The sequence below is a fragment of the Oryctolagus cuniculus genome, chromosome 18 (genome assembly GCF_051225735.1).
Source record: "Oryctolagus cuniculus isolate XC-2025 breed Fujian yellow rabbit chromosome 18, ASM5122573v1, whole genome shotgun sequence".
NCBI lineage: Eukaryota > Metazoa > Chordata > Mammalia > Lagomorpha > Leporidae > Oryctolagus > Oryctolagus cuniculus.
In genome coordinates this window covers 10669145-10686118 of record NC_142884.1, presented here as the reverse complement: position 1 = coordinate 10686118, position 16974 = coordinate 10669145, and the positions used below count along the sequence as shown (strand labels likewise).

At 42.0% G+C, this 16974-nt stretch overlaps 1 protein-coding gene across 1 annotated transcript; it reads left to right on the top strand.

The window, feature by feature from the left end:
* Positions 1-15735: 15735 nt before the first annotated feature.
* LOC138846827 (vomeronasal type-1 receptor 4-like) lies at positions 15736-16668 on the top strand. The gene has a single exon (XM_070063708.2). It carries the CDS (start codon positions 15736-15738, stop codon positions 16666-16668), a length of 933 nt encoding a protein of 310 aa, XP_069919809.2.
* The last annotated feature ends 306 nt before the right edge of the window (positions 16669-16974 follow it).

The following is a 16974-nucleotide window of genomic DNA, read 5'->3' as shown; positions in this document are numbered from 1 at the left end:
ATTTTGCAGCATTTTCAATCTTTATATGGTGGGAAACAATTTTAAAAGGAACAAACTGCTCCGCATCAAACCACGTGCGCTGCACCCTGAGAATTCCTGTGTAGGAACTTACAGCACGGCCCCCTGCTCTGTGTCCGCTGTGCATTGTGGGACACGGAGGAAGTCTCAACTCCCTGAACAGCACGCTGTGCACTGTGGGACGTTAGGGACGTTACAACTTCCCGCCCCACACGCGCTGTGCATTGTGGGACTAAAGGAAGATACAACTTTCTGTCCCACACACTGTGCGTTGTAACACATCAAGGAGGTTACACTCCTTGCCGTGCACTGTGGGACGAGGAGGGAGGTACAACTCCCCGCTCGTGCAGGGGGCGCCCCAGGCTGCGGTGCAAATGGGAGTGTGAGCTCTGGGGTCCCGCTCAGGGCCGGGCCATGTGGAGGGCTCAGGAGATGCCGACAGCTGTGGGAGAAGAAGTTCTGATGACGTGTGTCGTCCTGAAGTTTACTTTCTGACGCTGCTCAGCTGGGGAAAACGCAGCCCCAAGCGCCGACCTCGTGCTGCCCCTGAGGAAACCCCGTGCGCCCCCCAGGAGACTCATTGTGCGTCTGGGAGGGCGATTTGGGGCCCTCCCGGGGGCGTCAAAGTGACGACGATAAACAGGGTGGTGGAGGCAGCAGTGACAAGGTGACCGGTGTCCACCGGGAGGAGACGTCCCGCCGGCCCGGGCCTGATCCACCGTCAGTGCCGGCAGCCCCAGCCTGTGCAGGATGCCGCCAGTAAGGACCCTGCACCCCCAGCCTGGGGCAGGAGGGCGGTGAGGCCTCTCCCCCTGCCCGCTCCCCGCTCTGTGTCTGTTCCAGGGTCTCCCTGGGTTTTTGTTTTTTTCAGATGTGTCCTGCTAACACTGTTTTCCTGTACCGTGTTGCTTCTCTGTCCATCGCTCTATTTGTTTTCACCGCTTCCTTCTTTACACCGAGGGTCTCTGAAGTTCTCCAGATCGCTAGCTGTCCTGTGTCCACCAAGTGTTCTTTGCTTTTCTGCTGTGCGCTCCTCTTTGCTCTGAACACCTCAGTGGTCCTTATTCCATTGCAAGTTCTGTACCTGGAATTCCATCTTGTTACTTCCCATTCTGTCCCGTCCTGTTGTTTACAGCATCATTGCATTTTGTTACTTCCCTATCAAGTGAATGGATCCACATTTTAATTTTTTTTTTTGACAGAGTGGACAGTGAGAGAGAGAGACAGAGACAAAGGTCTTCCTTTTCCATTGGTTCACCCTCCAATGGCCGCTGCGGCTGGCGGCCGGCACTGATCCAAAGGCAGGAGCTTCTCCTGGTCTCCCATGCGGCTGCAGGGCCCAAGCACTTGGGCCATCCTCCACTGTACTCCCTGGCCACAGCAGAGAGCTTGGCTGGAAGAGGAGTAACCAGGAAAGAACCGGCGCCCCAACCAGGACTAGAACCCGGGGTGCCGGAGCTGCAGGCGGAGGATTAGCCTAGTGAGCCGCAGCGCTGGCCCACATTTTAATTTTAAAGGGATTCATATTTAAACTTATGTTATCATTTCCAATTAGAGATTTTACGATCTATTAATTTTGCTGTTTGTCCTATGATTGTGTAAAACAGTATCGATCTTTAATTTTATTTTAGAAACTCCAACAGTTTTTATACTGACTGCTCTCAGCAACCTTGAGAATTCCTCAAATCAGAGCAGACGTTGTGGTGCATCTCATATGGGCGCTGGTTTGAGTCTCGGCTGCTCCCTTCCCAGTCCAACTCCCTGTTCGTGCAGAAGGTGGCCCAAGTGCTTGGTTCCCTGTGCCGGACCCTGTGCCAGGGTAGGAGAACCTGGTGGAGCTCCTGGCTCCTGGCTTCAGCCTGGACCAACCCCAGCTGTTGCAACCATTTGGGGAGGGAGCCAGCTGATGGAAGACCTCTCTCTATGTCTCTCTCTGTCACTCTCTGGAACTCTGCCTTCAAAATAAGAGAAATAAATCTTAAAAAAAAGAATTTGTCAAACTGTTTAGGTAATTTTGCCAATTTTTGCCAATTTTGCCAATTTTGCCAAATTGTTTATGAATTTCTTTCTTAAAACATACAACAGCTCAGGATAAAATCTGCTCATACCTTTATAATTATATTAATTTTATTCTTACTTAAAATAGACCCCTCCGAAATGATGAGGAAGAGGAGATAGCAGATGTTTTATTTATATTCAATCTCAACACAAAAGCTTTCAATATTTAGCGATTATGTGGTAATGTTGATGTGTAGATATCTTTCTCTCTGCCATGTGACATCAATCTTAACCATTTCCAGGGGTGATTCTCTTGGTCATTGCTAGACTCTGCTTGGAGAGCACTGGATTCAATTCTACAAATTATGGGACTGCTTCTCATTTGCTTCCTGAACGAGATGGCTTCAGCATCATACTTTTCATACCAGGTTTATTTGGTTTTCCCACACTGTGACGGACAGAGTGCTCTCTCTCTTTCCCTAGGAAGTGTTTATAGATGTTTTTTGTTCCACACCATTGAAGCATTATCTGGAATTCCTCATGGAATGATTTTTTTCCTGCTGCTCAGTTTCATCATGGGAAGCTTTGCATGAAGTTTGTGACTTTCTACAGTTTCATGTTTCTATGGTGAGTTAAGTTTTCTGAGAATTTCCCAGTGTGTCTCAGCCTTCCAAGTTTGTTAGCATAGTCATGATATCATTTTTAGAAAATGCAGGTTCTTAGTTGTGTTTTTAACATTTGAAGTCTGACGTTACTAGTGTCTTCTCTTTAGGAAGTGCAGCCATCTCTCTAGAGGGTTTTTAATTTTGTTAGTCTCTAGAAAAATGGCATTTTGAGTTTATTTTTCCACAGTGCATTTCACAACAGATTTTCCCACTTTGTTCTTACTATGGAATGCTTTTCTTCTGAACATAGAAATCAGTGTTAAGAATTAAAATGTTCTTTTTGTAATTCATTGTAATTGTGTAAGATAATGTGTTGTATTCAGTTGAACTCTTCAGCTTTGCTCTCATTCACTTCAGTGTTTGCTGTCTGGCTGCGTTGATTACATGGTGCACATGATAGCAGAGAAGGGGAGTTGGGCATCTGACAGTGAGTTGTGTGTTGGTCAAGGCATTAGGTGCAGCAAATTAATTCACAAGCTTGAGTTTTTTGTCTGCTGGTTCCTTGGTTACTAAAAGACTTTGGTTAAATCTCCTACTACCGTGGTGGATTTTCCTGTTTTTTAAAAAATAATTTCTTGTGTTTTTACATTAAATATTGATACTGTTGTTTAGCATTTACAAATTTACATCTTTTATTTTTACCATAGTGGGTTTCATTATATCCAGCTATTCTGTTCCCTAAATGTTGGATTTGTGCAGTGTTATTCTGTATGCACCTGCTTTCTGATACTTGGTTGGTAGTTTTATACCTTCCTTTCTTTATTTTGAAACTTTCTCTTTCTTCCTAATTCTAGTTAAATCAGAAGACATTGTTTTTTTCTTGAAGTTCAGTTCATCTCATTTTTATGTGGATACTCTGTGTGTCTACAGATTAATATTGACCCTGTATATCATGTCCTGTTCTGTCACTTTTGGACCATATGTGCTTTTGCATTTACAATGCGAATGCCATGGACAGCGCATAGCTGGGATTTGACATTTTTGACTCTTGCATTGTCTGCATTTGCTTGGTGGATTTAGTCCATTATTCATTAACTTTTTCAGCTTCATGGAGGTATAATTTCAAATATACATTTTTTTAAATTTTTTGACAGAGTGGACAGTGAGAGAGAGAGAGAGAGAAAGGTCTTTCTTTTGCCGTTGGTTCACCCTCTAATGGCCGCCGCGGCTGGTGTGCTGCGGCCGGCGCACCGCGCTGATCCGATGGCAGGAGCCAGGTACTTATCCTGGTCTCCCATGGGGTGCAGGGCCCAAGTACTTGGGCCATCCTCCACTGCACTCCCTGGCCACAGCAGAGAGCTGGCCTGGAAGAGGGACAACCGGGACAGAATCTGGCGCCCCAACCGGGACTAGAACCCGGTGTGCCGGCGCTGCAGGCGGAGGATTAGCCTAATGAGCTGCAGCGCCGGCTTATAATTTCAAATATAAGCTTGTATTTTTAGCTAGTATATTGGGATGATTTGATATGAATACTACCTCTAAGTTAACATAACACTCACATAGAAACCTTTGTGTGCATGGTGACAGTTTGTAAGACCTATGATGTTATCAAAATTCAATTATACAATACATTCTTATTGTAATACATATATTATCAACTATATTCAACCCATGTTACTTTAGCTATCTAGAATTTATTCATCTGATAACTCTACACTGTCACTAACACCTCTCCATCTCTCACCCCCATCTCCCAGCTCAGGTCTATGTGTAGATCTGCCAGTGTATCTTTCTTTGTGTTAACTAGTGAAATATCATAAAAATTTTACTTTGTTCGTAGTTCATTTCTCCTAATATCTAACATGATATCTGTTAAATTAAAAACCATATATAACATAATTTAGTTTACAGATATCAGAAATTGTAAAAAGAATGGATAGCACAGGAATGCAATCATGTGTGATTTTCTATTACGCCCTGTTGTGGAGTTGTTTTTTTTTTTCAGTAGAGGAAGGATGGTTGTTTTATTTGTTTTCATTTTTTTAATTTAATGAGCATAAATTTCCAAAGTACAGCTTATGGATTACAATAGCTTTCTCCCCCCCGTAATTTCCCTCCCACCCACAACGCTCCCCTCTCCCACTCCCTCTCCTCTTCCCCTCACATCAAAATAAATTTTCAATTATCTTTGTATACAGAAGATCAATTTAGCGTATATTAAGTAAAGATTTCCACATTTTGCTCCCACACAGAAACACAAAGTGTGAAATACTATTTGAGTACTAGTTATAGCATTAATTATACACCTAAGAGTAATTATGTATTAATTACAGAGTTCAACCAATAGTTTTAAGTTGAATATAAAATGCAACTTTTGTATTGTTGTGGCTTCCCCCCCAACCTCCCTCCCTCCCGTGGCCCTTCCCTCACCCACTCCCTCTCTCATCCCGCCCTTCATCATGTTTCATTTTCCATTACCTTCATATACTGAAGATCAACTTAGTATATACTAAGCAGGGATTTCAACGGGTTGCACTCACACAAACGAACGAGGTATAGGGTATTGTTCGACTAGTAGTGTTGTTTTTGAGTTTCATAGTTAAACACATTAAGGACAGAGATCCTGCATGGGGAGCATGAACCCAGTGACTCCCGTTGTTGATTTAACAATTGGCACTCTTATTTATGATGTCAGCAATCACCCGAGACTCTTGCTATGAGCTGTCTAGGCTATGGAAACCCCTTGAGTTCACCAACTCTGAATTTGTTTAGTCAAGGCCATATCACAGTGGAGGTTCCTTCTTCCCTTCAGAGAAAGGCGCCTCTCTCCTTGATGGCCTGATCCTTCTGCTGGGGTCTTGTTCACCAGGATCTTTCATTTAGATTGTTTTTTGCCACCGTGTCATGGCTTTCCATGCCTGTGAGACTCTCATGGACCTTGTAGTCAGATCCGAATGTCCCAAGGGTTGATTCTGAGGCAGGGGTGCTGTTTTGGGCATTTGCCATTCTATGAGTCTGCTGTGTGTCCTGCTTCCCCCACAGGATCATTCTCTCCCTTTTGAGTTTATCTTTCATTATTTGCTTACACTGGTCTTATTTGTGTAATCTCTTTGAAACTTACCCTATCTTTTTGATCAGTTGTGTATTTATACTTATCACTTTACCAAGTGTGCTGGCATTGGTGCCTCCTTGGTAAGATTGAGTTGAAATCCCCTGGCACATTTCTAGTTTCACCATTGGAGGTAGGTCTGGGTGAATATGTGCCGTCCTATATATCTCCTCCCTCTCTTATTCCCACTCCTATGTTTCACAGAGATCAATTTTCTGTTAATTTTTAAACGCTTAAGAATGGTTGTGCATTGATTGCAGAGTTCAACCAGTGGTCTTGTGTAGAGCAAACCGAGCAACAACAACAACAACTACAACAAAAATACTAAAGGAACAAAATAGTAAGTTGTTCCTCAACAGTCTAGACAAGGGCTGCTCATGTCATTGTCTCTCATAGTGTCCATTTCACTTCAATGGGTATCATTTAGGTGCTCGTTTAGTTGCCATTGATCAAGGAGAACATGTGATATTTGTCCCTTTTGGACTGGCTTATTTCACTCAGCATGATGTTTTCCAGCTTCCTCCATTTTGTTGTAAATGCCTGGATTTCATTTTTTTTACTGCTATATAGTGTTCCATAGAGTACATATCCCATAGTTTCTTTATCCAGTCATCCGTTGATGGACATTTAGGTTGATTCCATGTCTTAGCTATTGTGAATTGAGCTGCAACAAATATTGAGGTGCAAATGGCTTTTTTCACCTCTTTAATTCCATTTGGGTATATTCCAAGGAGTGGGATGGCTGGGTCCTGTGGTAGTGCTATATTCAGGTTTCTGAGGATTCTCCAGACTGTTTTCCATAGTGGCTTTACCAGTTTGCATTCCCACCAACAGTGGATTAGTGTCCCTTTTTCTCCAGATCCTCGCCAGGATCTGTTGTTGGTTGATTTCTGTATGTAAGCCAATCTAACCGGAGTGAGGTGGAATCTCATTGTGGTTTTGATCTGCATTTCCCTGATGGCTAGGGATGCTGAACATTTTTTCATGTGTCTGTTGGCCATTTGGATTTCCTCTTTTGAAAAATGTCTGTTGAGGTCCTTGGCCCATTTTTTTATTGCGTTGTTTGTTTTGATTCTGTGGTGTTTTTTGATCATTGTGTAGATTCTAGTTGTTAATCCTTTATCTGTTGTGTGGTTTGTGAATAACGTCCCATTCTGTTGGTTGCCTCTTCACTTTCCTGACTGTTTCCTTTGCTGTTAAGAAACTCTTCAATTTGAGGTAATCCCATTTGTTTATTTTATCTTTGATTACCCGTGCCTGTGGGGTCTTCTCCAGGAATTCTTCACCTATTCCGATATCTTGAAGGGTTTCCCCTATGCTCTCAATTAGTTGCATGGTGTCGTGGTGCATCTCTAGTTCTTTGATCCATGTTGAGTGGATTTTTGTATAAGGTGTAAGGTAGGGGTCTTGCTTCATACTGTGGCATGTGGACATCCAGTTTTTCCAGCACCATTTGTTGAAGAGGCTGTTCTTGTTCCAGGGGTTGGTTTAGGTCCTTTGTCGAATATGAGTTGGTTATAGATGTTTGGATTGATCTCCGGTGTTTCTATTCTGTTCCATTGGTCTATCCGTCTGTTTTTGTACCAGTACCAGGCTGTTTTGATTATAACTGCCCTGTAGTACGTCCTGAAATCAGGTATTGTGATGCCTCTGGTCTTGTTTTTATTGTAAAGGATTGCTTTAGCTATTCTGGGTCTCCTGTTTCTCCATATGAATTTTAGCATCATTTTTTCTAGGTCTTTGAAGAATGACTTTGGTATTTTGATTGGTATTGCATTGAACTTGTAAATTGCCTTTGGGAGAATGGACATTTTGATGATATTGATTCTTCCAATCCATGAGCAGGGCAGGTTTTTCCATTTTTTGGTGTCGTCTTCTATTTATTTCTTTAGTGTTTTGTAATTTTCATCATAGAGGTCTTTGACCTCCTTGGTTAAATTTATTCTAAGGTACTTTATTGTTTTTGTGGCTATCGTGAATGGGATTGATCTTAGTAGTTCTTTCTCGGCCCTGGCATTGTCTGTGTATACAAAGGCTGTTGATTTCTGAGCGTTGACTTTGTATCTTGCTACTTTACCAAACTCTTCTATGAGTTCCAGTAGTCTCTTATAGGAGTTTATCGGGTCCTCTATATATAGTATCATGTCATCTGCAAATAGGGATAGTTTAACTTCCTCCTTTCCCATTTGTATCCCTTTAATTTCTTTTTCTTGCCTGATGGCTCTGGCTAACACTTCTAGGACTATATTGAATAGCAATGGTGAGAGTGGACATCCCTGTCTGGTGCCAGTTTTCAGTGGAAATGCCTCCAACTTTTCCCCATTCAATATGACGCTGGCCTTTGGTTTATCATAGACTGCCTTAAGTGTGTTGAGGAATGTTCCTTCTAACCCCAATTTGCTTAGGGTTTTCATCATGAAAGGGTGTTGTATTTTGTCAAATGCTTTCTCTGCATCTATTGAGATAACCATATGATTTTTTATTTCTCAATTTATTAATGTGATGTATTACATTGATTGACTTTCAAATATTGAACCATCCCTGCATACCAGGGATAAATCCCACTTGGTCCGGGTGAATGATCTTTCTGATGTGTAGTTGGATTCGGTTTGCCAGAATTTTGTTGAGTATTTTTGCATCTATGTTCATCAGGGAGATAGGTCTGTCGTTTTCTTTCTCTGTTGTGTCTTTTCCGGGCTTAGGAATTAAGGTGATATTGGCTTCATAGAAAGAATTTGGAAGGATTCCCTCTCTTTCAATCTTTTTGAATAATTTGAGAAGAACTGGGGTTAGTTGTTCTCTAAATGTCTGGTAAAATTCGGCAGTGAAGCCATCTGGTCCTAGGCTCTTCTTTTTCGGTAGTGCGCTTATTACTGATTCAATTTCTTCCAAGGTTATGGGTCTGTTTAGATTTTCTATATCTTCACGGCTCAGTTTAGGAAGGTTGTATTTGTCTAGGAATCTATCCATTTCTTCCAGGTTCCCCAATTTGTTATCATACATCTCTTTGTAGTAGTTTCTGATGATTTTTTTTATTTCTGTTGTGTTTGTTGTTACATTTCCATTACTATCTTTGATTTTACAGATTTGGGTCTTCTCTCTCCTTTTTTTGGTTAGTTGGGCCAATGGTGTGTCAATTTTGGTTATTTTTCAAAGAACCAGCTCCTGGTTTTGTTGATCTTTTGTATGTTTTTTTTGTTTCAATTCTGTTTATTTCTTCTCTTCTCTTTAGTATTTCTTTCCTCCTTTTGGATTTGGGCTTGATTTACTGCTGTTTTTCTAAATCCTTGAGGTGCATGGAGAGTTCATTTGTTTGGTTCCTTTCCAGCTTCTTGATGTAGGCACTAACTGCTATAAACTTTCCTCTTAGCACTCTTTTGCTGTGTCCCACAGGTTTTGATAGGTTGTGTTATCATTTTCATTTGTTTCTAGAAATCTTTTGATTTCTCTTTTAATTTCTTTGATAACCCACTGTTCATTTAGGATCATGTTGTCCATTCTCCATATATTTGCATATGGTGTAGAGATTCTTGGGTTGTTGATTTCTAGTTTCACTGCGCTATGGTCTGAGAAGCTGCATGGTATAGTTTCAAATTTTTTGAATTTGTTGAGGCTTCCTTTATGGCCTAGTATATGGTCAATCCTAGAGAATGTTCCATGTACTGGGGAGAAAGACATGAACTCTGTGTCTGTGGGGTGGAAGGTTCTGAAGATATCTATTAGGTCTATTTGGTCTATGGCATCAATTAGCTCAGTTGTTTCCTTGTTGAATTTCTGTCTGGTTGATCTGTCCATTGGTGAGAGTGGGGTGTTGAAGTCCCCTGTTACTATTGTATTTGAGTCTATATCTCCCTTTAAATCCTTTAGTAATTCTTTCAGGTAGCCAGGCTCCCTGTAATTAGGTGCGTATACATTTATAATAGTAATGTCTTCCTGTTGGATAGATCCTTTAATCATTATATAGTGCCCTTCTCTGTCTCTTTTAATAGTTTTATGTTAAAGTCTATTTTGTCTGATATTAGGATGGCCACACCAGCTCTTTTTTGATTTCCATTAGTTTGGAGTATCTTTTTCCATCCTTTCACTTTCAGTCTGCATGCATCTTTGCTGATAAGGTGTGTCTCCTGAAGGCAGCATATAGATGAATTCTCTTTCTTTATCCAATCAGCTAGTCTACGTCTCTTTGTCATGGAATTAAGACCATTCACATTCAATGTGATTACTGTTAAGTACTGTCTTTTCCCCTTCATGTTTCCTGAAATGAGCTGTTTACGTATTTTGAACTTTGTTTGTGGGTTACTCTACATTCGCTTTTTTTTGTAGTGAAGTTCTTGTTTTTGTATTTCTGTGTGCAGCACGTCTTTGGGCAAGTGTTGTAGGGTTGGACGCGTGGATACAAATTCTTTCAGTTTCTGTTTGTCGTGGAAGATCTTTATTTCCCCTTCATTCATAAATGATAACTTTGCAGGATATAGTATTCTAGGTTGGCATTGTTTGTCTTTTAAAACTTGAAATATATCATGCCATTGTCTCCTTGCCTGTAGTGTTTGCGATGAGAAGTCTGGGGTGAGTCTGATTGACTTACCCCTGAATGTGATTTGTCGCTTTTCTCTGGCACATTTTAGGATTTGTTCTTTGTGTGTCACTGAACTGAGTGTTGCCACAATGTGTCATGGTGAATTTCTCTTCTGGTCTACTCTGTTCGGAGTCCTGGCTATCTGTTGTATTTGTGTGTTGTTATCCAGCTGCCTTTGTTTGAAGTTTTCTGATATTATTTTGTTGAAGACACCTTCCAATCCATTCTCTCTTTCCACCCCCTCAGGGACTCCTATTATCTGAACATTACACCATTTGATTGAATCTTGTAGGTCTCCGACCGTATTTTTTAATTTCTTCTTCCTGTGTTTGAACTGACTGTATTATTTCTGGAAGTTTGTCTTCAAATTCTGATATTTGGTCTTCTATTTCATCTGTTCAATTTCCGAGGGATTCCATGGTGTTTTTTGTATGGTCAATTTAGTTTTTCAGTTCTAGTATCTCATTCTGGCTTCTCTTTAGGATCTCTAATCCTTGGGCTTCATTTTCATTCAGCTCTTGACACTGTTTCTCATTATTTCTAAGTATTCTGATTATTAATTTTCTGAATTCTTTTTCTGGCATGTTTTCAACTTCTTCTTCTGCCTCTGTTATGGTTGGTTTAGCCTGCTCCATTGGAAAGTTTATATGTTCTTCTATATTCTTATTGTGGGTTTTTTTTTTTTTTTGGCATTCTGTCTGGGTGGTTTCCCTCTGCTATAGGCTGCTGTGAGTCTGTAGCAATATCCAGTGTAAGCAGGCTGCTCTACACAGCCTGAAGGTAAACAGACAGGATGGCTGCTCTCTGCCCGCTGCAGCTCTGGATCCTGCCCTTCCCCCCCCCCCAGCCACTATTCAGTTTTGTTTTCTTTCTTTTTTTTTTCTTGTAACTTGAGTAGATGGGCGTCAGGGCTTTGAACTGCCCTCCCTCAAGCAAGAAGTGTCCTGTTGCTCTGCTCCTCCTTTGGGCTCTGCCTCCGAAGGTTAGTGTGGAGGCAAAGACAGTTCTCCTTTAAGCCAGAATGTAAACAGACAAAATGGCTGCTTCCCGCCTGCTGCAGCTCTGAGGAGACGCCAAGAGATACTGGTTTACTCAGTCTCTCAATTAGTACCCCTGAATCGTGCATTCTTTCCGTAGGCACCACTCACTCTGTTCTGTTTTCTATTTCCTCCCCCACTCAGTCGTGTGTGTCTCAGTGTCTGTCCCAGGGTGGGTTGGGGGAGGGGTGGTGGTGGCTGTTCCGTGGTGCTGGGCGAGCGCCCCGTCTCCCCTTGGCTTCCAGCGCTGGTGCGTACACACTCCTGCTGGTGTCCTGCGCCTCAGGTGTCCGCGTCCTACTCCCGTGTTCACCCTATCTCCCGAGTTTCAGGAAGGGCTTCTCGTTCCTTAAAAACTACAAATTCTCACCTGTCTTTGAACCCTCCCTTACTGGACCTTCGGTGTGCTCCCTCCCTATTCTGCCATCTTCCCCCAATTTTCCTGGAGTTGTTTTTGCAGATTTCCCGTGCTCTGAGGGATGACTGTGTATAATATTTGTGAGTATGATTTTGCTCTTGCCAGCAATGCCAAGTAAGAGAGCATAAAAAGGTGTGAGCTGACAGGTGAGCAGACTGACCTTGGCTTCAGTCCCTCAGTTGGACACTTCCTTGTTCCTAAGACTGAGAGCCACATTTTCCCAGAAACTCCTTGCTTCGCTTCCTTGTAAAGCCCTTCAGCAGACTTAGCCAAAAGAGTTCCTAATAGAGTTTGGAATGGTAGCAGTGGAACGTAGGCCTTCTGTCATTTAATATTAAGTCATTGGACTCAGTGATGGACCAGACGCTCCCCATGGCCTACAGCTTTCCACTCCTCTTCCCCCAGGGCTCCCAGGGCCATGCATGTGCCCAGGGCTGCAGTTCCCTCAGTGTTGGTGCTACTCTGACACTTCTGCAGGTTCCCCTGTACAGACCAACCTTGATCAACCACCCAGGGCCTGTGGCTGTTCCCAGCAGCTCCCCACTGCCCTCCCAGTGAGTGCTCCACAGAGCTGTGTTTGGTGACCTGCTCTGTCCTCCTGGGTGCCCTTTCTAGACTTTGAAGCTCCTCCCACCTTTTCATAAACTCTGCTGTCCATTCTGACTCCCTCTTCCTTAAAGATTCCATTTCTCTAGGTTTTTGAATTGGTGTAACTGTTGTAATGTTAACATGGCTATTTTACATTCCCTCCATGCTGATTCTACCTGGACAACCTGGTGCCTTCTTTTGGCATGTGGGAGGTGTGTCTCTGTCATGTTTTGCCAGTACTCATGTGTCAGGATTTCTCTTTGTGATTTTGTTTTATTGAAGGTCAACAGTAACCACACATTGAGCTATGAGGGTTACAGAGAGTGCCTGCCACATCCTAGTTTGTTTCCTTTTCCTTTTTTGAGTCCCAGTAAGGGCCTGATGGCACCCACCCATCATAAGCTGTGCAGAGTTGTGCTGGGTGGGTTCAGTTGAGAGGCAGATATTTAGCCAGGACCTCTCATGCTTGGCAGAAAGAGACCTGAAGTACATAAGTACTGAAGGGAATTTTGGGAGTTCAGCTCAATGATAGAATTATGAGAGACTTTAAATTGTGAACAGCAGGTAAATGGAGTGAGCAGAGAATTTGACTGAAGAAGGAGCTCTTGTGACAGGCGATGCTTGTGATAGTGGACAAGGATTGATGGTCAGAGAGCCTGAAAGTGAACCAGAAACTGTCATCCTGTATATTAAAGACAGGTTGCACTAAAAAACTAAATTCATATATTTGTTTTATGAAAGGAGACAGAGATTGGGAGGGAGAGAAGGAGAGAGAAAGAGTGAGTGAGCAAGCAAGTACAGACTAACCCAGTGGTTCCTTCCCTATGAACCTGAAACAGTCAGAGCTGGCCATGTTCAGGGATCAGGACTTCATATATCTCTTCCATATGACTGCCCTGGGCCAATTCCCTCAAGCCATCATCTGCTGCCTCCTAGAATATGCATTACCAGGAACGTTGATTCAGAAGCAGAGTCAGGATTCTAACCTGGACACTCCGATATAGATTTTGGGAATCCCAGAGTCTTTCCATTTCTCTTAATGAACAACCTAGGATTTTTTAAAAGATTTATTTATTGATTGATTGATTTAAAGTCAGAGTTACATAGAGAGAGAAGAGGTAGAGCCAGAGGTCTTCCATCCACTGGTTCACTATCCTGTTGGCCACAATTGCTGGAGCTTTGCAAATACAAAGCCAGGAGCCAGGAGCTTCCTCCAGGTCTTTTTTTTTTTTGGCTTTTTTGCTTTTTAAAGATTTATTTATTTGAGAGGCAGAGTTACAGAGAGAAGGAGACAGAAAGTCTTCCATCTTCTGGTTCACCCCTACCAAATGGCCAGTACAGTTTGAGCTGAGGTAAGCTGAAGCCAAGAGTTTCTTCTATCTCCCATGTGGGTGCAGGGGCCAAGGACTTGGGCCATCTCCTACCGCTTTCCCAGGCTGCAAGCAGAGTTGGATCAGTAGAGCAGCAGCTGGGATATGAACCAGTGCCCATGTACCACAGATGGAGGATTCGCCTACTACTCCACAGCAACAGCCACAATAAATCAGTTAACTATTTTCATCACACAAAACTTAACTACAGATGCTCCTTGACTCACGATGAGGTTACATCCCTGGGTCTCAGCAAGGACTGTCAGGCAGCTGAGATGCCAACATTGGCAGGGTTCTCACACAGGAGATGGCATCTGTGAACTTCACATGCAGACTGTACCCTGGTAATTATTTCCTCTCTGCAGGATGAAGCATGCACTACCTTCAAATCATCCTGCAGCTTCCTGGACCTTAAGTCCACAGCCAGTCACTCCACACATATCCGGAGCTCCGCGGGACAAGCCATCCTCAGCAGAGGCTGCAGGGGAAAGCTCCTCCAGGTCTTCCCATGCACATGCAGGGGTCCAAGGATTTGGGCTATCCTTGACTGCTATCCCAGGCCATAGCAGAGAGCTGGATTGGAATTGGAGCAGCCGGGTCTTGAACCAGTACCTATGTGGGATGTGGCACTGCAGATGGAGGCTTTTACCTGCTACCCTAGAGTGCTGGCCCCCCTAGGATGCTTTTTAAAAATTAAAAGTAGTTAACATTGTTGACCATATTAGGTGACACAGTTTCAAGTAATTCCAACTAACATGGTCCTAAATTACAGAGACATTTGAAGGCACAAATATGAGAACTGAAGACAAGTACTCTGTATTGATGGTGTTTGTTACATGTAGGATTTCTTTCTTTGTTAGATGATTAGAAGCCAGCACTGTAGTAGAGTTGATGCCAGAAGACAGAGTTGTTGTGAATCTGAGAATGGAATATAGGAAGTTCAGATACTCTATGAATGTGTTCAGATTGGAGAAGACACATATGTAATTCAGTAACAATCTGTGTAGGAAGGAAGGCGTAGCCTTACATGACAAAGACATATTCTCTGAGAGAATGACATAAGCAGAACTCCTTAGTCCAATAAACGGAGATGAAGCACTAAGTCAGCCTCAGTGACTGTCATACTCTTCCTGTTCTGTTTGTGAACCAACCGTTTCTGTCTGCATAACAATGAACAAAAAATGTTGAGCCAAAGTTTTAGATGTGGTGTAGAGAGAAAGACAGGGATACTTTGTTAGACTGCATTCATCACCCTGTGTTTGTCTGCCTCTTGGGGCCAGAATGTTTGAGGGCTGTCCCGTGCATTGTGGGATGTTGAGCTGCATTCCCAGCCTCTACCCACTGTGTTTCAGGAGCTCTGCAGCGTCTGAGAACAAAAATGTCTCCAAACACTGCGGTTAGATGAGAAGAAGCAAAATCCTCACTTGGAAAACCAGTTATTCCTTTTCACATTTTAAAATTTAATTAATTATATTTTTGATTGGTATAATATCTGAGTGTTTTAAACTGCTCTGAAGTGTTAAAAATGTTCCTTGTTTGAAAGAATTGTCTGCAGTGTAAATTCTAATAAAGCAGTTCAAGTGCACATACTCCACTTCATGCATTAGAAGTAGAATGTTCTTCAGAGAGGTGAAGACTTACACATTGGTTTAGAGATTACAAGCACTCTATACTCTGAAGAAAATATCACCTGCATATTTTTCATTCATAGGGGCCAACATGTCCTCGTGGTAATAGATAGGAATGTAGAATATGACATTTGATGTCCACTGCTTCATATCATGTATAACTATAGTCTGAAATTCAAAGGATGCCCAAAGTCCAGTCCCTGGAAGTATCACAGTTGGGTCTGAAATATAGAAGATATGAACATTTCACCCCTTCTCTCAAAGAGAGCTGTTAGTCATCCTAGTTTTCAACAGACTCCAATTTTTATAATTACAGAATATGATCTGTTTAAGAGGATGCCAAATTAGACTAATTAAAACATCTAAAATATATAAAATCCTTGAGATAATGTTAACAAGTGATGTGATTTATACCTTTATCCTAATATGTCAGATTTGTATGGGTGTCATGGCAAACTCACTGCTCTTCATTATATACACATATACCTTCCTAATCAAGCCTCATCTGAGGAAACCCATAGATTGGATTTTCATGCACTTGACAGTGGTCAATATTTCAACCATTTTGATCCGGTCAATACCAGAACTCATGTCATCTTTTGGAATCAAAGATTTCTTTGATGATATTGGTTGTCAAACATTTCTGTACATATCCAGAGTGATTCGAGGTCTTTCCATATGTACTACCTTTCTCCTAAGTGTATTTCAGGCCATCACTCTCAGTCCCAGTCATTCTAAATGGGCATGGCTGAAACCTAAACTATCCAAGTGGATTTTCCGCTCTTTACTCTTTTTTTGGGTCATCAACATGCTGATCTACACCCACATCATTGGATCTGTAAAAGCCAGACTGAATTTCACCTTGGTTGGTGAGGGATATGTTAATGTATATTGTCAATCCAGGAAGCCTGTAGCCCATAAAGCAAGATCATTTATAAGTATCATCTTGATTCATGATATAGTGTTCCTGGCACTGATGATCTGGTCCAGCCTCTACATGGTGTGGATCCTCTACAGACACCGCAGGAGGGCCCAGCACATTCACACCTCCAGTCTCTCTTCCAAGACATCTTCAGAAAACAAAGCCACCTACATGATTCTTTTGCTGGTATTTTGCTTTGTGTTCTTTTATTTGTCAAACAACTGTTTGACACTTTATGGATTTTATGCATCTGAGAAAAACTCAAGGTTGGAGGGTATTGGTGGAATTTTAGCATCATGCTACCCGACATTTTGCCCTTTTTTTCTGATGAAACATAACAAATTTATTCTCAGATTGACTTCCTTCTTTTCAAATATGAGAATGACCTTTTGTCCATGAGCTTTCAGTGGCTGATCTGACATCATCTTCAACAGAGGAGTCTCCATCAAGATTTATATGAGGAAAAGAAGCCATAGGGCAATGGGGCACTGGAAATGGGGCTAGTTTGAGTGGAACTATGTACTACATTTAAAAACATTCAGGTTTTGTAATGTTAACATGAATCAAAATGTATTAATCCTCACATAGAATACACAGTGAAGTAACATTTTGGGTTAAATGAATGTGGTGTATATCATTAAGCTAATTTTATCTGCTTGCTTTTGTCCTTTTGAATGGAGCAACTAGAAAATACTGAGTCACATT

Coding starts and splice junctions, on each gene's coding strand:
- LOC138846827 (XM_070063708.2), top strand. CDS start 15,736: ATGTTAACAAGTGATGTGATTTATACCTTTATCCTAATATGTCAGATT.